Source organism: Pomacea canaliculata, linkage group LG2 (assembly GCF_003073045.1).
Source record: "Pomacea canaliculata isolate SZHN2017 linkage group LG2, ASM307304v1, whole genome shotgun sequence".
NCBI lineage: Eukaryota > Metazoa > Mollusca > Gastropoda > Architaenioglossa > Ampullariidae > Pomacea > Pomacea canaliculata.
This window is the reverse complement of record NC_037591.1, coordinates 30943958-30966825: the sequence shown is the minus strand read 5'-3', so window position 1 is coordinate 30966825 and position 22868 is coordinate 30943958. Positions and strand designations below refer to the sequence as shown.

At 39.4% G+C, this 22868-nt stretch overlaps 3 protein-coding genes across 4 annotated transcripts; all 3 read left to right on the top strand.

Moving 5' to 3' along the window:
• Positions 1-1235: 1235 nt before the first annotated feature.
• On the top strand, positions 1236-11997 carry LOC112556303 (E3 ubiquitin-protein ligase TRIM33-like). 2 transcript variants are annotated; one of them, XM_025225167.1, is made up of 6 exons: positions 1236-1456; positions 2434-3536; positions 6740-6892; positions 7920-8075; positions 10063-10242; positions 10631-11997. In XM_025225167.1, exons 2-6 carry the CDS (start codon positions 2448-2450, stop codon positions 10661-10663), a joined length of 1611 nt encoding a protein of 536 aa, XP_025080952.1. In that variant the 5' UTR covers positions 1236-1456; positions 2434-2447; the 3' UTR covers positions 10664-11997. The 2 variants fall into 2 exon arrangements, with proteins under 2 accessions (XP_025080952.1, XP_025080953.1); XM_025225168.1 differs by having other exon boundaries at positions 1236-1515.
• Positions 11998-13893: 1896 nt separating this feature from the next.
• Positions 13894-15433, top strand: LOC112555747 (E3 ubiquitin-protein ligase TRIM33-like). Its single transcript, XM_025224249.1, has one exon. The coding sequence runs from the start codon at positions 14243-14245 to the stop codon at positions 15431-15433; it is 1191 nt and encodes a 396-aa protein (XP_025080034.1). The 5' UTR covers positions 13894-14242.
• Positions 15434-15957: 524 nt separating this feature from the next.
• On the top strand, positions 15958-17699 carry LOC112556320 (neuralized-like protein 4). Its single transcript, XM_025225196.1, has 4 exons — positions 15958-16125; positions 16551-16700; positions 16945-17124; positions 17512-17699. The coding sequence occupies exons 1-4, from the start codon at positions 16009-16011 to the stop codon at positions 17542-17544; spliced, it is 480 nt and encodes a 159-aa protein (XP_025080981.1). The 5' UTR covers positions 15958-16008; the 3' UTR covers positions 17545-17699.
• The last annotated feature ends 5169 nt before the right edge of the window (positions 17700-22868 follow it).

Sequence of the window (22868 nt, the reverse complement as noted above, 5' to 3'; positions counted from 1 at the left end):
GTAATAATTGAAGTTGTAAGGCGCTCGTACATACGTAGATGTGTGCTCAATGCACCACCCACGAAAGATTACAAACCAAACCTACAGTCAAATACATATATATATATAAAACATGCAGACAAAATGAGACCCTAGAAATGAAAGACTCTACATACTTTGTCAGGAATCTATTCAACTCTAAAGAATTTGCTGACCAGTGTTCAGATAATTTATCACCTTACCATACTCACAATCCTAATCCCTATCAGTTAAATTCTTTATTGACATCAACAAATAAAAAGACCATTATTAGATCACCGAGTTTGTTATTACTTAGTTTGGTGATCTAGAAGAATTAGGAGAATGTGTGTGTGTGTGTGTGTGGGGAGAGGTTTACACACATATATATATAATGCTGTGCTTTTCTGTCGATGATAGGAACAGTTTAAACACTATTGCCCATGTTAGTTATCTGATCATTGGTGTCAAGCAGAGGCATTTGAGTTTTTTGTTTCTTTGTGTCAATTAGTAAATTGTCAGGAATTATGCGTTTAGTGAATATCTGAACATGTCGCGGCAGGAGAACTATTTTACAATTCAGGAAAACTTATTCTATGACAAAATCCAGAAGCAATATATATATAATTATATACAAAATCATTGCCTTTATCATTTCAACAGCTGAGTAGTGCAAAACAAATTTTCCTTTCACTGACATTGCAGCGCGAGCTGCCAACCATCCATAAACAGACTAGCCCGTTATTTTAACGTTCACATGTTATCTGCGATAGTGTCTTGTCGGAAAAAGATATAAGAAAGGTCGGAGGAGGGAGAGTGATTCTCGTGTGTGTGCTTGGGTAAACGACTTCTCACGGTACGGCAGTTGCGGAACGGACATTTGTCAAAAGAAATCACAGTAGCCACGGTGAATACGATTGGAATTGAACACACTGAAGTTATTATTAGCCACCTGTCTGATTATCTGGCACGAAAATCACATTGCACAGTAAAATCGTAAGCAATTTGTGATCTTGCTTTGCTACCAAGATTCATCCCCGTGCTGTCTTCCTAAAAATGATCGTTATACGGGTATCAATGTACACGTCAGTGTTTGCAGTAAATCATCTTATAAAATATGATGCAGTTGAAATGGTTAATGTGTCTGCGAAATAACAAAGAAGTGAAGTTAAAATTTTTTTCAGATAAATATATCTAAACGGGAATTCCCGCATGACCACAGGAGTTATGTAACTATCACGTGACCCGTGTCCATGACGCCCACCCGGTCGTACTGATAGTTTCACAGTATTCGGGACAAGATTTCTTGACTTCTGAGTCTCCACATGTGATCAGCACTACTCAAGCGTGACGTAGCCTGTTACACTGGAAGACTCTATGTAATCGAAACACGTTGATACCATGTGACGTGTGAACATTTACCGAACTCCGTCAGTGTGTTGTCAACCGCCATTTGCTGGTGAGCTGTTGTATTAGACAAGTGGGTCAGGTGTTGTGCATTGACATTCACTGCTGCAGGTGTTTACTTTAATTTATATTTATATACACATATTTATGCCTACAAAAACCTTGTTTAAACTTCTAATATAGTATAATGGTGAAAATTTATTTTTTATACAATCTACCTTCGCTTTAATGCTGTCCTTTAGGTAGATAGCTTTGAAGTATCATGTTACTTCTTGTGATTTTTAATGGAAGTAATAAAGCTAATGGTGATGAGATTTTCAATGAACAAAATGGTTAAGCTAACTTTCAGAGTACTATAAAAAACCAATCTACTTTTGCTTTTGTATTTATTTTAGGGTGTATAGTTTTCACGTTAGTTCGTTAAGTCCTTGTTATCGAGGAGCATAAGGCCGCAACAACAGCTCGCCAGCGGACTCGGTATAGGGCAGCCCCCCTTCAGTTGGGCCCATGTGGTTCCGATGTCTTTTCTCTCGCTCTCTACTGTTCTTTTGCAAGTTTGTTTTAATCTCCCAACTCTCCTCTTCCCCTGAGGTATCGAATCAAGTGGTTGTTGACAATGTTGTCAGCTGGTTTGTGCAGGGTGTGTCCTATTTGTGCTTTTTGATGTCCTGGCTAGTGGCATTGTTTTTGGTTCTTCTGCACAGGCTGCTTTTGGAGATCTTATCAGGCCATCTTATTACCAGAATAAGGCGTAGGCAATGATGGGTAATGGTCTGGAGCTTGTTGTTGATGAGTAACATATCAACAAACTTCGAAGCAAAAATAGATTGTCACTGATGTGTTACATGAAAAATTGAACCATTAACGACGAGAAAAAAAAAGAAGAAAAAAAGACATCCATAGAGTAAAATAGAGACAGCCAGAAGCAAAGGTGTGAACAGTTTCATAGTTTGGTGTTATTAACCACTAAATTTTTTCTTTGTTATAGCTTAAAACAAGAGGTTAAAAAAACTGTTGTTTTTATTTCAGACTGGCCTTTAGCTATGGCAACAGTAGTCCAGGCGCATGACAGAGAGTGTGCTGTGTGCACTAATGACTTCACCACACCAAAGCTTTTACCCTGTGGTCATCTCCTGTGTCGACAATGTGTCATTTCCTGGATGGACTCGAAATCCGAAGCTGCTTGTCCTCTATGTACCTGTCCTATAGTACAGCATCAAGGCAATTCATCACGAATCTCAGCTGATGTTGTCGACGCCCTGCCTACAGACTCTGTGATGGAAGCGATAGTAGAAAGTGCCAGTATACTGATGATGGTTGATCTGTGCACTGTATGTGATGACCTCAAAGCTGAATACATCTGTATGCAGTGTCTGGAAAAGATGTGTGAATCGTGTATGAAGATACACAAGAAGATGGTAGTGAGCCGAAGTCACGATGTGGAGAGTGTCAGCACTGTGACACCTGAACGTCTGGCTGCCAGCCGCCCTGCACTGTGTGCTGACCACGTCACCGAGAAGGCGGAGTTTTTTTGTGTTGACCACAACATTGCTATCTGCACGCCATGTGTTTCTAACAAACACAGTACCTGCCCAGATGTCAAGTCTCTGGATGAAAAAATGAAGTCAGCTGAAGAAGAATTTGATTCATTGAGAGAAAAGTTGCTTACAGCAGAGGACAACCTGAAGCACGCAATAGACAATATAAATATGCGCGTGCAAACAGCGAATGTCACTGAACAACAAAACATGGCGCTGGTAGACAAGACATGTGACCGACTTCAGAAGATGGTGGAGGAGTGTCGGAAACAAGTGAAGAAACTAATTAGTGATTCTGTGTCTAAATTAAAAAAATCCTTGTGTGACGTCAAAATCGAGCTGGAGAAACGTTTAGGGAAAGTGACGTCACACAAACATCTCGTGACGCGAGCCACAACAGTCAGACCGCGTCCCGCGCTGATACACGCAGCCCAGACTCTGACAGACAGGGTCAACAGCCTTGACCTCAGTGATGAACTGGAAGCAGATGCTTGGGTGAACACATCGCCAGAAATAGTGAAATGTTGTGACGATGTGATGAAAGAAATAGGCGATGAGCTAAAGAGCATCAACCGAGAGATTTTCGTTGTTGAAGTAAGCAGTCTTTTTAATTTGTCTCATGTGCAGCATGATGTTATATAAATTATCTGCATTCATACTGTTACATTTTTTAACATGTAACATTGTTTTGATAAGAATGCTCTAATCTCAATTCCTTTAATAGACGTCAGACAAGTCAGCAGGTGAGTTCTTTCTGTGTCGTCGTATCACATGGTACAACACTGAAAACTTTCTTTTCTTTATTGTTTTGTTAAGTTGCATATAGCTATGAGATAGTCTGTCAACTTTATCTCCTTTGTTGTGTTGTGGTACACGATGGTGTTGTTCTCACTCTGTGAAATGTTATGGCGTGTCTGTAAGCACGTCACGTGATCTCAGTATCTCCCTTTTATTACTATGGCTGCGTATTAGTTGTCTAGCTTTTTTGTCAATCAGTCGATACTGCTGCTTTATTTTTCATTGTTTTCTTGTCTGATAGTTTTTTTATGAATTTACTGTAGATCAAAACTACTACAGGCACCTTTGATGTTACTGAGCTTGAGGAGCACATCTAGCGCTTTGTTGGAGGGTCTCTTTACTTTTAATGCCTAACTCTAGCCTTAACCCTTTGTAGGCGCTGTTCTAATTTAAATTATCTAATCCCTAAGCTCTCAGAAGTGTTGCAACTGACCGAAGGAATTTGATGAAATCTGCAAAGAACCGTTTTTTTCTTTGCTGACGAAATGTGAACCCTAATCAGTAGGGTGTGTAGTGGTATCAGCGATTTTAACGCACATTTAAGGTTTTGTAGTCAGAATGTTTACCTGAAATGTTTACTACAAATTTTTTTCTTAGAATCATTGTTCTCTCCATGACCTACAGATTTTCATCTCGTGAATAGATACGATTTTGTTGTAGATATTTTTTGATGAAATGATATACTATTATGCTATGTCAACAAGACAGAAAATCATGACGCCATTGCTACGTCAACCAAGATCGTTGCAGAACGTTCGAGATACATCTAGCTCCTTCTGAAATCTTCTACTGAAATGTGCGTGTAGCATATAAACACATACTTTGTGACAATTGGTGTCGTGTTAGTGTCATACATCTGTTGTAGACAAATATAACCATAGTAGAACTCTCTATTTGCTGTACAACAATATAATGAGTGACCTAAACACAAGGTCGGCTTCTAGCCACAGCATCTGTGGTGAGTCCATTGTCAGAACTTGCCTTGACTGAACTTCCAAGTCGTTTGGAAATTGAACGTTATAAGTAGACCAGCAACAACGACATTGTTCCACAAGTTTCTCAAACCTGTGGAATCGATGTTGGAATTCTGTCACAACTTCTCACAAGCTCAGTGTGTCCTGATTAATGAAGCAGCACAAGCATCAAAGCAAGGAATGAGACTTCAAAGACTGTAATTATAAAGAAACACTGCATCAACTGTTAGACATTGCTGTCTGCCAGTGTGAGGACCTTGGTGCATGCAAATGGGGCAGAGACATTAAATAAGACAGCGAGTGTCAGTAGTTTTTATGGACGAGAAATCACGAAATCGCAAATTGGCATAGTGGACCCTTTCTGTCGATGCTGAAAGATGACGATGAAGTCAATTGGAAGTCAGCACTAGACATAATAAAGACCGTACACCGAACAAGCTGGTGGGTCACAACAACAAGTCAGAGAACTTGAAACTCCCAAACTAAAGGAGAATGCTCAAACATTGCAAGACTGTATGCCATCCAGGGAAGAACTGACACTGGAACCACCTCTCCCAAAACACATTTCAGATAAAAACTCCAGCAGCTTCTCACTCAGTCTTTCGTCAGTCAGAAACCTTGTTTACTCTCCGGGACTCAAGCATTCTGTCAGGACAAGTGAGTGAGACATCAACATCAGTCTATGAGATGGATTCAAGGGATAGTTACATCGGAACTGTCATCAAGAGACTTTATTTCACACTAAGCAAGATTTTCGTTTACAATAGACTAGAAATTGAAACTGGTTCCTGTACTGTATATAATCATTTTCTGAAAGTGCAAATTGTGTTTAGAAGCTTGTCGCAAACCTGGGGCAGGGTCCGTAGATCTGGTAGGGGTACGATTTCTATCACCGGTCCAACAAACCGTCGATACCCCCACCAAATCCACGTCGACACTTACCGCGTGCTACCACACTAAATTGCTTATTAACTACCCACTTTAATCAGCTCGAGCCCCCAAACACGCACACCCCAATGGAAACACGAGGCAATTTAGTGTATTAAAAGAATGTTAATTATTTTTTACAGAAGTTCATACAAACCTGAAAATGTTACAATTACAAAGTATGAACAATTGATCGTTGTCTAGACCGTCCCGTTTACCTAATTATTTCCCCTACTTCTAATATGTCCAGATAACTGAGAGCCAGATCTCACCTTATCTGTCATACACACAACACTGTCACACACTCTCCCCGTACACTCCTCATGCACACGCCACTTAGCTGTTCGAGACTTTGTGGTGTGGAGTTTAGTCCTTGCAGAAAATAGAGGTGTACTGCTTATTGCAGATTTCTTAGCTGTACATTTTTTAACTCACCCGAGCTGATTGTTCAAAACCCAAAATGTCCCTGTTGATTTTTACAATTTACCGTATGTCGGTACACCCTACTGATCATATTCCTTTTAATTTTCGAGGCAAAGTACAGTACGTGAAAGTAATTTTACTTTATTTTAGAATCAAATAAAATTCATCAGCAGTGTGCATATTTAAATAACACGAGAAGCGATTTTCAAAATTATAATTAAAAATATCAAAATACTTCCTTCAGCTGTTGTCTGTAAACTGTAGACAGCTGCTGAATAGCAAGACCTCACCGGTCACACGCAAATTAAATACTTTTTGTAATTGTGCAAATGATGGAAATTATTGCGTGCTATGTACACCTGTAGGCAAGCGTGCTATAACATCTACTAACACATCGACACCGGATAATGTTTCTTTTCGCACATCTGATATTTTTACTTGTAGTAGTCACTGTAGCAAACCTGATGAAATAGTGAGCAATAACTTTTAATTGAACAGCGCTAATGATTATATATCTAAGAATAGAAATGATAGTAAGATTAAGTCTAAGGATGATAAAATGAGAGTCGTGCTAAAACTAACGATTTTTGATCGCAAGTGCTATAATATTTACCGACAAGATCATATCTATTGATAAACTGTTTATGAACATATTTAGTTTTTTCTCATTTGAAGTCACAGAAACCATTCCTTGTGTTCCACGAAACCTGCGGGACCAACATTTGTCTGACGAACTTCAGAAAAACCGCACGGATGGTTGAGCCTGACAATTACAGTGACAGTCTGGTCGTGTCACGTGACGCCATGGCTGTGAACGTCTTGTATGAAGTAAGTTGTGGTGATAGAGTTATGATAATAATAAATATGATATTAATTACAATACCAAGTCATAATGGAGCGGTTTTGGTTGACGTGACAGTTGTTATGTTGGATGTAAAAGGACAGGTAGTGGTAGTAGTCTAGGGGTTGAGGCTTTGACGGTAGTTGAGGTTGTGGTACCAGCAATGGTGGTGGTGGAGATTGTCGTTGTAGCATAATTGAGTAATAAAGTTACAAAAGTGGGATCAAATGTTTGTATCTTCATAATGACTAAAATCCTGATGGGAAACTGGATTAGAGACGACAGTGTTAAAGCAGTTGTTAACAAAGTATTTGTAGAAACTGCGTTTGGCAAGCAGCGACGTAAGTCAAACCACGAACTTGTATTACTGGACTGCTTGCAGACGAGTTTTTCCAGTTAACTCTCTAAACGAGACATTAGGCTACAAAGAATATGTTAAATATTTTCTTATTCACATCTACAATAGTCACAAAAATCATCCATTTCTAGACGCCTATTAAATAAAATTATTTTATATGAACGACTGGAAATGAAAGAAGAAATACATGTGTTGTCAAATAGTGGCTACCTTATATAAAAATTGTCGACCAGAATTGAAACGGTGAACAGTCTTTTTTACATACATGTTGGCATACATTTATTTTATGTCTGTTATATCGTTATATATGTTATATTTAAACTGTATAGATTGTTTAAGAATAGAATGTGTAAAGCCTGTAATATGTGTAATATATTTGTGGAAAATAAATGTTTATATATTAAGAAAAATTTAAAAAGGCAAACAAAACAAAAAAGTTATCCGCTGTTAGTATCGACGAGCCTAATCAATGAACTTGACTAAAGAGGAAGCTTTATACACACCTGCCTCATTTTAGTAGTTAACTGGAAAAAAGGTCGTCGGCAAGAAGTGCAATAATACAAGTTTGTGATTAGAGGGAGACTTAACCTCTAGATTATGTTTTGTTAGCGATTGAAGTCAAGTTCATTTTTCCTGTAACAATGATGTTTACACAGGTGAGAATAGACAAAATTAAAAGGCCATCCGGAAGCAATGTATTCCTTGGTGTGACGAGAGTCCATCCTTCACAGCTCACTCTGCCGACGTTGTATAATTACCTGAAAGATTCCGTCATTCTTTGGCAAAATAGAGTCAGCGACAAGGACATCGATGTGAGTTTCCATAGTTACAGTTGTGAGCGAATATTGTTGGTTGGTGCGACTGGACCTGTGAAGAAAAAAAAGTAATCTATATGAACTTGTTTGTGAGATCAGCATGTGATGATAAATAGTTGATAAATGTCAGTGCAAACAATTTCGATGATCGCTCTCCCCTTTACAAGATATACATCTACAAAATCCCCATTTGCAAAAAGAAATTAAATTCTTGATTTTACGATGAGTTTTCTTAAATATGCAATCCCCTATTTAAAAATTTTTAAGTTTTGACCTTCGTTTTAAAGATGTCTATCCTTGCCCTTAATCAAGGCGGTATGTTGGTACAACACAGCAATAGTGGAAGGGATAAACATTTAACATGACTGCACTGAAATAAAGTCTGAAATATATCCCTTACACAGTAATTCAATCTACTAAACACTACACTAAATCTACACCAACATCTTATGGTCAGACCCGCCATACACACTACTGCACTCATTTCATCCCGTAACTAGTAGCAGTCGTAGGGAAGACATGATGGAGCGAAGCAGGTCCGGTCTTGCTCCATTTTAGGTGTAAGTCGATAGTCATACAGATATTGTTAGCTTGTTTGTTTGTTTGTTTGATTGATTGTTTGTTTGTTTGTGACGGCAACGACAGCCTGTCATATGACCATCAGCAAGGTGTCGTGTCCCGCGACTTGTGTTTTTGTTGTTTGTCGGTAGAAGGCAGAGAGCCCTGGAGACCTACCACACTGTAGGCTGCGTATGAAGCTGTTCGTCTGTTTTCTCTGTAGAAGATCGAAAGGAGTCTCGTCAAACACTTTATTTCAAAAGCTTGGTCCCGTTAACAACGCACATCAGAGAGTTCCAAATACACACAAATATTCAGTTTCTGTTTTCAAGTAAGACTTCATCGATCACACTCTCTCTCTCTACTTTTATTTTACCACTCTTTCGCTGTTTACTCTATTTTCTGTTAAAGTTCACAAATTCTTGCGGTTACACCCAACCTTGAAAAAAAAAACCTTTCTTTTATTAAATATCTGATTTATAGCCTTTCTAGACAAAACTTCGTTTATTAAAAATTTCCTACCTGAGCTTTCTCAGAAATAATCAGTACAAAGTTTATCATTTAATAATAATTGCACAACAGTTTTAAACCATTATTTGCTTTAAATAATACTGACACCACAATGTTTTATACAACATGAGCATCAGACAGTTTTATGTCATCTCGGCGAGGGACCCTAATTCATTCGGAGACCGCGGCGTCAACGATGTTTTCAGAAAATGGGAAAACCAAATTATTAGCCAGTCTACAGTTCTTATTCCCTTAGGTTAATACAATGCTGAAACCTTTTGATATACTTTTACCAATAGCCAACACACTACATACTTGAACTAAACCCTATATAATTTGAATTCACGTGTACACGTCTGTTGGGTAGAAGCAACTATTGCAATGACTGAGTAGTAAGAAAGTTTCGAGGTAAGTATACAGTTAGTAGTCCGCTCTGTGACTGTACTGGTCACTAGGGAAGGTAGTATATGGAGAGACGTGACACTGGATAGGGCTCACCCTTCACGACTATCAAGAGCGATAGCAAAAATGATGCTAATGACAACGAAAGTGAGGATTATGATCCAGCACACACAATTATTCACAAACTAGAGGAAATTGTATACCTTTAGACGAAGTGCTAAGAGAAATTACACTTTAAGGCTAAATGGTGTGCTGTACCTTTTGTGCATCAACTGTGTAAAGAAGTGGTGGGCAATTAATTTTCCCAAGGGGCCGTATGAGAAATTGGGATGGTTTCAGAGGGCCGGACTAATATAGTTAACTCAGTTTTACCCAGTACTCTATATATAGTATATATACTGGCGGGTGGGCCAGCGGGCGGGCCGGTCAGAGACAGGAGGCTGAACGGATGCTCCCCACGAATAGCCCCTTGCCCAGGTCTGGAGTAAAGATTTTACAATCTCATTTTTCACAGATCGAGACTAATGTCGCTGAAGCTCTCCAATTTCTCAAAGTCGAGAGTCGTGTTGGACTGTTGGTGGACTCATCAAACAACCTTCACTTTTACGTCGATGGAGACGACCAGGGTGTTGTAGCAAAAGATGTTCCTTATCCCTGCTTCCCATTCTTTAACCTTTGCTACACTGTCATTCAGGTGTGAAGCTTTGTACACGGTAGCGGAGTTGAAGCTGTGCCACAGACTTTAACAGTTTTTCCCATAAGAATTTTTCTTTGTTTCTGGAAATCGTAAACTGACAAATTATTAAAACAACGAAGCATTGTACTCAGTCTGTGATGTTGTGGTTACTTTATTTTTTACTTCAAAGGTCTATCTTAATATTTATATTTTATTATATTCAAATTACTAAGCGTTATTATGTGTAGCAGTAGAAACATCAACTTATAGTAGTACTAAGATGTTTTCTTAGCTTTGTTATATTGTGGAAGATATTTTATAAGACGTAATATTTATATAACATTATAAGTAATATTACTGCACACTGATCTGTCTAGCAGCTGATGCATTCTTCTCGTTGTTGCAGATGACAGCCCTTCCTACTTCCAGGAGGACATGAAGCAAACGTGATAAACAGGGAGAGACAATAACAACAGTGATAACACTTATGTTATCTACGACGACATCGAGTCTGCAATGAATTTATTATTGAACTCTACCCTGTGCTGCTGTTTGCTAAATAATTGATGAACTTACAAAAACAAATAACACAAATCGATGTATTGCTCTGCACACTACCTAAGTGAATAAAACAATAAACTTTGTGTTAGCTGATATATCGTTCACATTTTCTTAATTTTTTTCTAGTTACTAACTTCTTTTGTGTGACTCGCTATAGCAAGAAAGGTCATGCTACATTTACAGGACTTTATCATAGGTAGAGACTATTTACATTTGTGTGCTTTTAGAATTGTTTAATTTAAATATCTTATGTATTCATTAAGTTTTAATTTACCAAGTTACCCGTTTGTTGTGTGGTTATTTTTTCTATACCTACAGACTATATTTTGTACTTTTGTTTCAATGAGACCTTTGAGCCCATGTTGATGAAAACATATGAACAGTTTTATACAAATATTGTCGTGTATGCTACCAGACCACTTTTTAATGTTCAGTTGTGTAAGTGTCAATGTACGGAAGTTCTTAATAAGCCTTCCGACGTTGGAGACTCATTGTACCAGTGTCAACCCCGTTTAACATCTTTCTGTTTTACGGACATTGATGAGTAAAATCTTTCATCCGTTCCATTATCTCCTCTTCCTTGCTCAATTGTCTTTTCTTGCTAATGGACTAAAGAGCATAAATAAATTTTAAAAATGTGAATAAATACTGAATAGTGTGGCAATGTGTCCGTGCGGCCCACCGTATGGTGTCATTGAAACTTTTACGTAGGTACACCACATTCAGGTTCTCATTACATTGACATAGACATAATGTTATTGTCAAAATGGTTTGACATTTTTCTAATTGCTTTGTAAATAAGCTTTTTATTTGCCATTTTTGGATTTCCATTTTCAAATGTTTTTCTTGAGAAGAAACAGAAGAAAATTATGTCTTCCACAAGGAACAAATGTGGAGAAGGTCGTCATTGGCGAGACCATCCTATATTCACTTGCATTTAAAGGGTGAAGTGTGCTGAAAGGTTATTCCCTGTTGTTGAGTTTATGTGAAGTGGTCTGACTACACCTGTGCTTGTCACACTGCAACTTACTTAGGAAAATAGCTTTATGGCACTCTTCATCTTGGAATCTCAATTTTTTTTCTAATTGACATATAACTGGAGATCAAAAGTATTGTGAGAACTTCTCTTCAATTTACAGTTTTATAAACAGGATTGCAAGCAGCATTACTATATTAATACATGTTTAAACATGAAATTCAATAAAATAGACAAAGCAGAACCAAGTTTATTTGATTAGTTTGATTGGTTGATTTACTATATTTTTTTACTTTTTTCTACTACGCTACGTACAAGAGAGGTAACAGCTTTTTTTCCGAAAAAAATAACATTGTCAAAGAGATTGCAATGGGACAAAGTAAAGCAGCGAACAAAGAAGGAGAGTTAATGGTAGGGGCGGAAGTTTGCGTACACATCAAACTTTTATTTTCTTTGACAGGCTCTTGACTTGCTCACGAATATTTAGTGTGTTTCTGAGTTCCAAACTGTTTCTGGTCCAAGACACGCTTGACTCATGGATACGGCCCCGGTCCTGATCTCAATACATTTTTCTAGACCTTTCAATCGCAATGCTGTCACGTGACTTCCGGAAAAAGAGCAGCAGAGTCCTTTAGAGTTACATCGCTTTGAAGGAGGAGAGACTGAGATTAGCACTGATTCCCGGTCACTGTAAAGTGAACGGCTTCCGCTTGCAGACGACAACTTGTAGGCGAGTGACTGTCTCAATACCCGTAGTTTCCATCTCTCAGGAAGCCCCACAGTTCAGTGCGCCGCTAGTCATTGGAGTGGACACTACTCAGTCTCTTCTGTCTGCAGGATGTCCGACTGGAACTCATCTTCCACGGCATCCAAGAAAGAGAGTTTATGTTGAAAGTATTTAAATAGCTGTGACATTAAAGGCTCAGAAAACCTTTTAGATGTTGGCAGAGCTGTCACCTGCACACAAAGAGAATAAGGAATGAGGTATCAAAATACAAATAATATTAAAATCGCTTAGAGTAAAGAAAATCTGTAGAACCGTTATTTAAAGTGAGGGAGGAGACTTCTTATACCGTGAATATACTACTGTTACTGCTTCTCCTACTCATGCTAACGCGTAGACAGTTCTACATGCAGGAAAAACGGACAGTCTAAAAGTATTGTTCACATAAATAGTGAAGTATAGGTGTTAAGGCAATAACATGTGCGACAAACAAGTAATTTTTAACAATAATTTTTCGTTCGTTTCAGATTTTGGCTGTTGTAAAGTAATCATAGCTCAGAAGTTTTAGAGGTAAATGTAAACTCTACTGATATCCTTAACATGTAGCCAGGTGTCTCTCTCACCTGAATGACTTTGTTGCAAACATCAAAGACGGCGAAGCAAGGCTGTCTGACATCTCGAGCTGCAATTCCTTGGTAGCTGCCGTCGACATAGAGACGAAGTTTGTTAGACAAGTCCACCAGTACTCCAACTCGACTGCCGACTTTGATGCTTTCAAAAGCTTTTCCAAAATAAACCTTTGACTATGAATAATGAGAGAGAAATTCATGCTGATTAGTAAATTACTCTTTCAGAGCTATGATGATATAAATCTTTCATAACTGGAGACAGAGATGAGGAAAGAGCTTGTAATTACTGAGGTTTGACTTTTGATTTGTTGAGATCGGTTTAAAATGTCGGGTGGGATGCATTTTGTCTAACGACTTGGTAAAACTCAGTTTACTATACTATTTCTGCAAATCATGGTAAATGCTTATTTTCTTTTCTCTACATATAAGCATGCAAGTATCACCAAGAAAGGAAATAACATTATGATACCACATATCTTCACAGACACAGACATTTGAAATACAGTGCCTGATTGATTGACATTTTCTGCTTTTAAATTCTTGGCCTTTGATTTACAAGTGACCTAAAAATATTTTTTTCACTCTTGACGGCGATGAAGACACATATGTAATACACATTAAGTTTGGTCTGTAGTTTAAAAGACGATGTAGGTTGCTTGTCCATTATGTGTGTCTTGTGGTAGTGTGTACAGTAGTTGTAAATTACGGCGATAAAGATGCCGTTGTGTCTAAAACAAAGGTTATGCTGCCCCAAAGCAGTTTTTAAAACTCCAGTTTCAGGTACATGTACACCCTTATCTTACAGCTTGTGGACAAGTGCTAGAAAAAAAATTGCGAGGTGTTCTTTATGGCATTTGATAAAGATCGGGGTACGTGCGTCACTTACCTGCGCCCACCTGTGTGTGGGTTGTGGCTGACATCAGACAGTATTTTGCTCCAATGAAGATCCCATAATTGTAGGCTTTTCTTTCTTATAGTGTAGCCACGAAATTTTGTCCGTGACGTACATCGGTCATCTAAAGAAACATTACAAGTAACCGGTAAGTCTTTTACTTATTTGTGTCGAAACAAAATGCGAAGGTGCAAGGTGTAGTTTAGAGACAAAGTGGATCAGATTGACTTTTCACTATGGCGACGGCAGTGCAGACTTACGACAGAGAGTGTGCTGTGTGCAATAATGTCTTCAAGGTACCCAAGATTCTACCCTGTGGTCATCTCCTGTGTCGCGAATGTGTCATTTCCTGGATGGACTCTAAATCTTACGCTGGATGTCCTTTCTGTACTTGTCATATAGCAGGGCATCAAGTACATTCATCTCAAAGTTCATCCGATGTTGCCGACGCCCTGCCTACAGACTCTGTGATGGAAGCCATAGTAGAAAGTTCTGGCGTGCTAGAGCAGAATAACATGTGCACTATATGTGATGACGTCACAGCTGATTATATCTGTAAGGAGTGTGGGGAAAAGATGTGTCCATCGTGTATGAAGATACACAAGAAGATGGTAGCCACCCGTAGTCACGATGTGGAGAGTGTCAGCACTGTGACACCTGAACGTCTGGCTGCCAGCCGCCCTGCACTGTGTGCTGACCACGGCGACAAACAGGCGGACATATTTTGCTCTGACCACAACCTTGTTATCTGCAAATCGTGTTTTTCTAACAAACACAGTCAATGCCAGGACGTCAAGTATCTGGATACGAAAATGAAGTCAGCTGACAACATACTCGGTTCTTTAAAAGAGGAATTGTCTAAGGCGGAGGATAACTTTAAGCAAGCAATAGGGAATCTGCACGAGCGCGTGCAAACAGCAAATGTCGCTAAACAGGAAAACATGGCGCTGGTGGACAAGACATGTGACCGACTTCAGAAGGTAGTGGAGGAGTGTCGTAAACAACTGAAGAAACTAATTAGTGATTCTATTGCTAAATTCAAAAAAACCTTGTGTGACGTCAAAAGTGAGCTGGACAAACGTTTAGGGAAAGTGACGTCACACAAACATCTCGTGACGCGAGCCACAACGGTCAGACCGCGTCCCGCGCTGATACACGCAGCCCAGACTCTGACAGACAGGGTCAACAGCCTCCATCTCAGTAATGAACTGGAACCAGATGCTTGGGTGAATCCATCGCCAGAAGTAAGGAAACACTGTGATGACGTGGTGAAGGTGATGAACGCTGAGCTCCGGAGCCTGCAGCAACATTTGACAGACGCTGAAGTAAGTAACTTGTTATCTGTTACATGTGCTCCATATCTCCCCAACACTCCTATTTCAGCGATACATCATGTTCTTGTATTCCGAACGCTGCATGTTAGGTAAGTTGTGTTTGTTTTTACTCGACTGCATGTGAAAGCTTTATCACACGGCCTCGTTGCCCACTTCTTGTGGCCATCTTCTTTTTTTTCCTCGAGCTCTCCTATGTGTGGGGAAATGTGATATACAACTGCTGTTGTTAATGTTATTACTAACGCTATTTAACCCAAGAAAAGATGATACAAAATGTTTACTTGTTTTGATCGTACCTGGAAAAGTTACAACTAGAAGACGGCTTACATTTAGACTTTGCAATACAATGACACCGGCTAATATTCTGCTCTTATTACTGGTACTCTTACTACTAGTAGAAGTGACAGAAACAACACCAATGAAATCTTCTAGAATAACTTTTAAATGACAATGATCATGATTGCAATAATGTTAACGGTAATAATGCTAATAGTCATAATGAAAATGATGGCAGAAGTTATGATGAAGACTTTAATCCCAGCTGCTATGATATTTATTATTTACAATATCACTATTCAATATACATCATTTTTGTAAGCATGATGGGATTGATATTTTTACATGTTAACGCACAGGCATCAGTCCTTGTGTTCCGCGAAGACTGTGGGATGAACATTCGTCTGACAAACTGCAGAACGACAGCACGGATGGTAACGCTTAATAAGAAATACGAAAACGGCGTGGTCGTGTCACGTGACGCCATGGTGGTGAACGTCTTGTATGAAGTAAGATGTTATGAAAAAATTATGATGATGATGATGATGATGATGATGATGATGAAGTGATTTGCCTATGTAGTGGCTGAAGCCGTCGGTGGTAGCAGTGATGGCGCAGTGGAGGTAAAATGTGACAAAAACACGTTTGCGTCTTAGAACACAAGTCTTTACAATGACCAGACCCAAGCACCGAAAAGAAGTCGGATTAGAGAAAGATTTTTTTATTTCCTGTGTTTAGATACGTTACATTGATATTTCGGTGCAGATATTGGATTGACGAACTGACCAAAGTCATCGGTCCTCTGTATGAAGTGTGTCTGGTAAATGTACTTAATGTTAAACTTCTGCTGATTGCCGAATTGAAACTGGAAATCATAAAATCATAGCTATAGCAATTAAATTCACTTGAACTTGTCATCCTAATGGTTACACAGGTCAGAGTAGACGACATAGGTCAGAGAAACACGATTTACCTGGGTGTGACGGGAACCCCTCACGCTGATCTCACTGTCACCAATTTTTACGAGGACATGAAGGACTCCGTCATCATCACGCCTACTGGGATCCTGCGCAAGGATTCTACGGTGAGTTTTCATGGTTACAGCTGTGCCCGAAAATTATGGTTTAGGGTACTGGTGATTGTGAAGTAAGAAATGTACTTCTGGCAGTAGAAAATCATACCTTTAGACCTTTGAACGAACGCAAGAAAGTCACTTTAATCATAAATTGCTGTATCGCTTAGTGAGTCAATCACTCGAGACAAAAATAACAAACTTTTTCAACATATTTTGTTAGACATATCAAGCGTTTGTCTCTCATTTTCTTTAAGACAAGAATAATGTCGGTAAAGCTCTAAAGTCCATCAAAGTCGGCAGTCGTGTTGGAGTGATGGTAGACTCATCAAAGAGCCTCCATCTTTATGTCGACGGTCACTACCAGGGAGTTGCACACAAATTTGTCAGGCAGCCCTGCTTCGCCGTCTTTGATCTTCGCGAAAACGGAATTCAGGTGTGAATTATTGGTGCATGCTAGTGTATGTCTTTCTGTAGAAACTTTACGGGCATTTGGCGCTAAGATTTGTTGTCAGCACCCAGAAATCTTTAACTGAAGAATAAGTATGAGGACACAAAGTTCTTATCGAAGAACGTATTCCACCGGCGGAGAGACTTCCTTTTATGTAAATTATAGATAATAAATTATATTTTCTTTAAAAAATATATGTTAGTAGTTGTAATAGTTTGAGCATTATTGTAGAATTTGTTGAAGTACTCGTAAAAGAAATAGTAGTCAAAGTCGCAGCCTTATAAACCAATAACATGTCTGCGGCAAAATATTATTACATATTACTACACTCATATGTCTAGCACCTGAGGCCGTATATTCTTTGTTGTGCAGGTAACTGCCCTTCCCACGTCTAGGTGGGTATGACGCACATGAAAGGAAAATACAGGGTGTACAATAATAACAGCGATAATAATTATATGTCTGAACTCCCCATCGACATGAGAGATCATTAGTTCCAATAACCGTTGCAAATTTGTGTGTTTCGTCAACTGAAAGATGTAGTAAACAAAAGTAAACAGCATAACTGAGTCATTGCTTTGCGTATTACATTATAAAAGAGTCGTTTTGTTTTCTTTGATGTTTAAAGGGAACACACTTATCTGCTCCAAGAGTTTTTTTTTCTTGGCACCTTATATATATGTATATCTGTGTCGAGAAATAGTAGTCAATCAATAGGCAAATGTGTGAGAGCTTTCTTATTGTGCGAAAATATGTAAGTACAGTGATACCTCGGTTCTCGAACGCCTTGACTTTCGACCAAATCGGTATTCGACCAGGAAATTCGAGAAAATTTTGTCTTGGAATCCGAACAAATATTTGGAACTCGAACATCCGAACGTCCGAGATGAGCCGAGTTGAGCCGAATGGCGTTCATTCTGCCCAGCGCGCCTTGCTTGCGTCATCAGTGTGAGTGAAGAGAGAGACAGTCACGTTTTTGTGGAGAGAGTCACGCTTTGTGTGTACTGTACTGTATTGCAAATTACTGTACTGTACACTGAATTTAATCCTTAGACATGGTTCCAAAGAAAGCCAGAAGTGGTAATGCAGACAAAGGTAAGCGGAAAGCTGTGAGAACAACTATTGAGCTGAAGAAAGAAATCATTGCCAAATATGAACAGGGCACACGTGTTTCGGATCTGTCGTCTGAGTATGGCATGCCAAAAGCAACCATCTCTACTTTCCTTAAGAATAAAGCTGTTATAAAGGCTGCCATGTTGCCAAAGGTGTAACACTGATAACTAAGCAAAGGCCTCAGATAATGGAGGAAATGGAGAAACTGCTCCTTATTTTCATTAAAGAAAAAGAGTACAGTACATTTTATTTTTTTGTTTTGTTTTAATAAATACACTTTTATTTCTTATTTCTTGTTGAGACTCATGTTTTTCTACATATTATATACAAATTAGGCCAGTAAATAGGCATTTTCTGGGGCTTGGAACGAATTAATCCAGTTTCCATTATTTCCTATGGGTTTCATTGCTTCGGTTCTCGAACAATTTGGTTCTCGACCGTCCTCCCGGAACGAATTATGTTCGAGAACCGAGGTATCACTGTATTACAAAACGTTAAGCATTATTGTGGGAGATGGATTGATAATGAATCTTTGTAATATTTCTAACTGTGCAAAATTACTTTTTTCAATACTTTACACTCAGTATGTACAAAAATTTCGTAGTGTCACCAATAACTTTACTACCTGTCACTTGAACATTAAAAAAACCTATTATTTAAAGAAGCGGGTATCCCAGTGCGGTTGATGAGGGATGATGACATCGAGGACGTGGCCACGGCCCGCAGTGACGTGGTGTGGGTGACGAAGGGAGCGCGTGTACAGGGTCTGGAGAGAAAAGTCGTCGTGTGTCTGGAGGATACTGGTAGTGCTGGGTTCTACTTCATGTCCCTGTGTACGTCACAACTTGTTATTGTCTACGATAAAACGAGACAAAAGGTGTCTGACGTCATCACTTCGTGACGTTATAAACATGTTGTGTATGTCACGTTTATACATGTTTACTCACAACAGGAGGTGCAGTCGTTGTCTCTCTTTACACAACAAGTAGTGTAAACAACAATATCACACGGCAGACACACTGGGTCTTGTTTACTTGACCTTAAGGTCAGGGTTAGAGGGTGAAGTTGATGACCTCCTGTTACCACAAGACTGACCAGTAAACAGTTACATGTAAAATGTCGGCTTGAAAATATTGAATCAAGATTGTTTAACAACAAAAATAATCAACATCCTTAGAATGAGTGTTTGTTAGAAATAACATGTCAACACTGAAACGTTTGAGTGTAGACGTGCTGCACTGTTGTTGTTGTGGTTGTTGCAATGTAGCAGATGTAGATGTGTGTCGGAGCAAAGCTGATTGAACTAATACTACACCGTCACCTGTCATCACCTGCCAATTTTATTTAGTAGAGTAAATAAATTCCCTCTTTTCCGCTCCCCTGCAGTGCACGTGACTGTAAGACAATTAACGGGCGCCGTCTAACAAAACAAAGCTAAACAATGATGACGGCAATAGCAAATGGAAGAGGATCTAGAAAATACAACACCAGCCTACCACTGGATGTACAGTAACAAAGAACAGTTATACTTTTGTAAGGGTTTAAGTATTCAAGGTAGTCAGGACCGTGTGTTTGTATATGTGTATATTGCAAATATAAGCAAACGTGTAACCTTATTGAAAAATGTAAATTAAACAAGGGTACAAGCAATTTAAAATGTCAAAAAATAATGCAGAAATGTTTATCTTGTTATTGACAACATTTAGCGAGAATTTATGAATAATAATGATTTTCCAGACTCCTATTGTTATATACAACATACATATTTTGTCTTATAGTAGATACGTAAAACATCATTTGTTTAAAGGCAGCAACACACTTTCCGGCAGAGAAAGAACAGTGTGCCTGAGACGAGATCTGAACCCAGTGCAGCTAATCTTCACTGTATCAGGTGTTAACCGTTGCATCATAGGACTGACCCTGGCAAATTCTTTACACAAAAAAACCAAAACCGAACTGCACAAACATACAGACAGACATACAGACAGACATACAGACAGACATACAGACAGACAGACAGACAGACAGACAGACAGACAGACAGACAGACAAGATAGAAGGAACAAGCTAGACAGAACTGAGAGTTGTTTATGGCAGTATGAGCAGCATGAGAGTCCAGACGACAAGTCAGAGTGAAGTATGTGACTACACGACTGTGTGTCAGGTTGTACTCACTCACATCCTGACTTCAAGTAGCAGCAAAGACCAGATGAAGCAACAAGTGAAGAATGATAACACAAACAAGTTGCTGGTGCCGGTGGCCAAGTCCTGTCTCACAGTCCAACAACATTCAGTCAGCGGAGATGTTGTCAGCGGAACAACTACCACAGGTGTCTGTCAGGTGAGGTGGCGCTGTCATTGCAGCGTGTGAATACGTGTTACAACACAGCACACCACACAGGAACTAGACATTTTTCAATAATTTCTACTTTTTATTAACGACTCGGCCAACTACATGCACTGTAGCTGCAACATCACCAGGAGCAGCAGCAACTGTGTGTCGGACTGTTGCTATCAAAACTTGTCAGACTAAAAATTCTCTCCAATATAAGCTTTCCTTGTTCTGTGTGAAGTGGACTGTTGAATGTGTTCCAGTAATATCTTTTCTTGTATGTGTTTATGCATTGAGCGTCAATAAACAATTCCTTATGTTTGTTTCATTGCACTCAACACTTCGACCAGAAGAATTCATTACAGTGTGTGATGTTGTCCTTGTACTCAGTGGTTGTTGTGTCAATACACATGATGTACATTGTCAATGGAAACATCACAAAGAACAAACTGCAAAATACAGCAAACAGTAACACAGAGGATAACACTGTACCTTATAGAAGCGGTAACGACTAGTTTAAACCACTTGAGACTTGTCATGATAACTTGTCACGTGACGTGCATGGTTGTTCCACTTGAATTAACGGTGTATATGGGGATCGTTTGTGTGTGTTTATCTATATATTGTAGTTGTGGGTACACGATGGACCACTTGCTTTTGACAGAATTATTTGTGTGTAAAAAGTCCGTTGATTATGAGCCAAACTTTAAGCACTGCGCATGCGTATTGACAGTCACGCGCAGTTCTGAACGTTCACTGTACTGACCACCAGCGGACTATCAGTGGGTGAACTCTCATCACAAGTCCTCTGTGAATGGAAGACAAGTGCTAGAGACTTCAAGTAGACATGGAAGTAGAGCGACAGAAGGAAGAAGAGGGGCAGAGAAAGGACCAAGGAGCCAGGGGACAGTTTCAGTGTTCAGTCTCCTGACACTGGGGCCGTGTATACAGGTTAGTCTCACACTGTAAGTACTGCTTCAGTCACTTTGTCAAGTGAAGTTTAGTCTGATATTGTTCCTAAAATACTGCCAGAGATTAATTCTGTACATGGACAAGAAACGGGATTTAGGTCTTTACGAGGTAAGGTGTGAACTAGACATGAAGACTTTGTTCATTTTAACAGTGAAATCCAAAAGTAAATCATCATTATTGAACTGTGCATAAATAATTATTTAAGCAAACATTCTTTTTTTAGCCCTATAACAATTACCACTCGAGCCTAAGCACATAGGAATCGAGATTAAATCCAGACAAATAAATATTACAAGACCATTCTACACTATATGAATAAAACCGACCCCTATGATGTGATAACAAAAGAAAGTAAACAACGCACAACGTTCATATAGGCTAACGGACTACACATTAGTTTGGTCGGGTATAGACTTGTGTGTTGGTTTATGTTAGTGTCGGGTATGGAGAAGACGAGGGAGGTTGTGATGTCATTTTGGAGGAGGGGGGCGAGCTATACCTTCCGGTTAGCTGGTCTGTTATTGTCGTCGAGTGTTAGTGAAAAAGTTGTACTGGTCCAGGAGGACTCGGTCAAAGGGATGCAGCCAGCACTGGCCGGGTCACGCGGGGTCAAACACCCATGTATAGCGCTGCCGGCCGCCCCGCGGCATCTCTCACCACTGGCTACAACATTTAATTAGTAACAGACAGATGTCCCCTGTAAGTTACTAAACTAATTTCAAGCACTATAGTACAGACACGTTTGCACCTAAGGCTACCTCTCACCTCACTCACCCAGTCCTCAGTTTCACAAGATGAAGTCCCTGTGGACTAATGTTTTAATTTCGTCTCAAACAGTCGAACACATATTCAGTTACTGAAACCAGGTCCGTGGGTTACTGAGTGAAATACTGTGAAGTGACTTACAGTTTCTAACAGCCGTCAATACTTGAGAAGAGTCGCCTCCCACCTGGGTTATTTCCCCTTCTGCTATGTTTACGCTCAGCCGAATATTCCTCCGCCACTCACGCAGTAATCCGTTGGAGGAACACATTTTTTTATAAACACACACCACTTGAAGTTTTCATAAAGGTCGTCGAAATGACTTCGAGGGTTGTACTAGTCAACCCACTTGGTCTCTCAGTGCTGCGCTGGCAGGCGGCACTTCTCTGAGAAACTCGTTTTGTTTGTCATGTCGCTGGGTGGACTCAGCTCCCCTCAAGCAGACGATATCTACTCAAGCCGCGTCTGGGCCACGAAGTTTTTCTTAGTTACCCCCAAGTAATTCTTGAAAACAGGTTTCACAGCCACCAAGGGAACTGAGTACTAGACG

What these genes read in the sequence shown, in the direction of transcription:
- LOC112555747 (XM_025224249.1), top strand. Translation starts at nt 14,243, where the DNA reads ATGGCGACGGCAGTGCAGACTTACGACAGAGAGTGTGCTGTGTGCAAT.
- LOC112556320 (XM_025225196.1), top strand. Translation starts at nt 16,009, where the DNA reads ATGAACATTCGTCTGACAAACTGCAGAACGACAGCACGGATGGTAACG. An exon ending in TGGTGAACGTCTTGTATGAA is followed by an intron (nt 16,126 to 16,550) that starts GTAAGATGTTAT and finishes ATGGTTACACAG; the next exon opens with GTCAGAGTAGACGACATAGG. An exon ending in TTCGCGAAAACGGAATTCAG is followed by an intron (nt 17,125 to 17,511) that starts GTGTGAATTATT and finishes TTTGTTGTGCAG; the next exon opens with GTAACTGCCCTTCCCACGTC.
- LOC112556303 (XM_025225167.1), top strand. Translation starts at nt 2,448, where the DNA reads ATGGCAACAGTAGTCCAGGCGCATGACAGAGAGTGTGCTGTGTGCACT. An exon ending in CTGTGAACGTCTTGTATGAA is followed by an intron (nt 6,893 to 7,919) that starts GTAAGTTGTGGT and finishes ATGTTTACACAG; the next exon opens with GTGAGAATAGACAAAATTAA. An exon ending in TCAGCGACAAGGACATCGAT is followed by an intron (nt 8,076 to 10,062) that starts GTGAGTTTCCAT and finishes CATTTTTCACAG; the next exon opens with ATCGAGACTAATGTCGCTGA.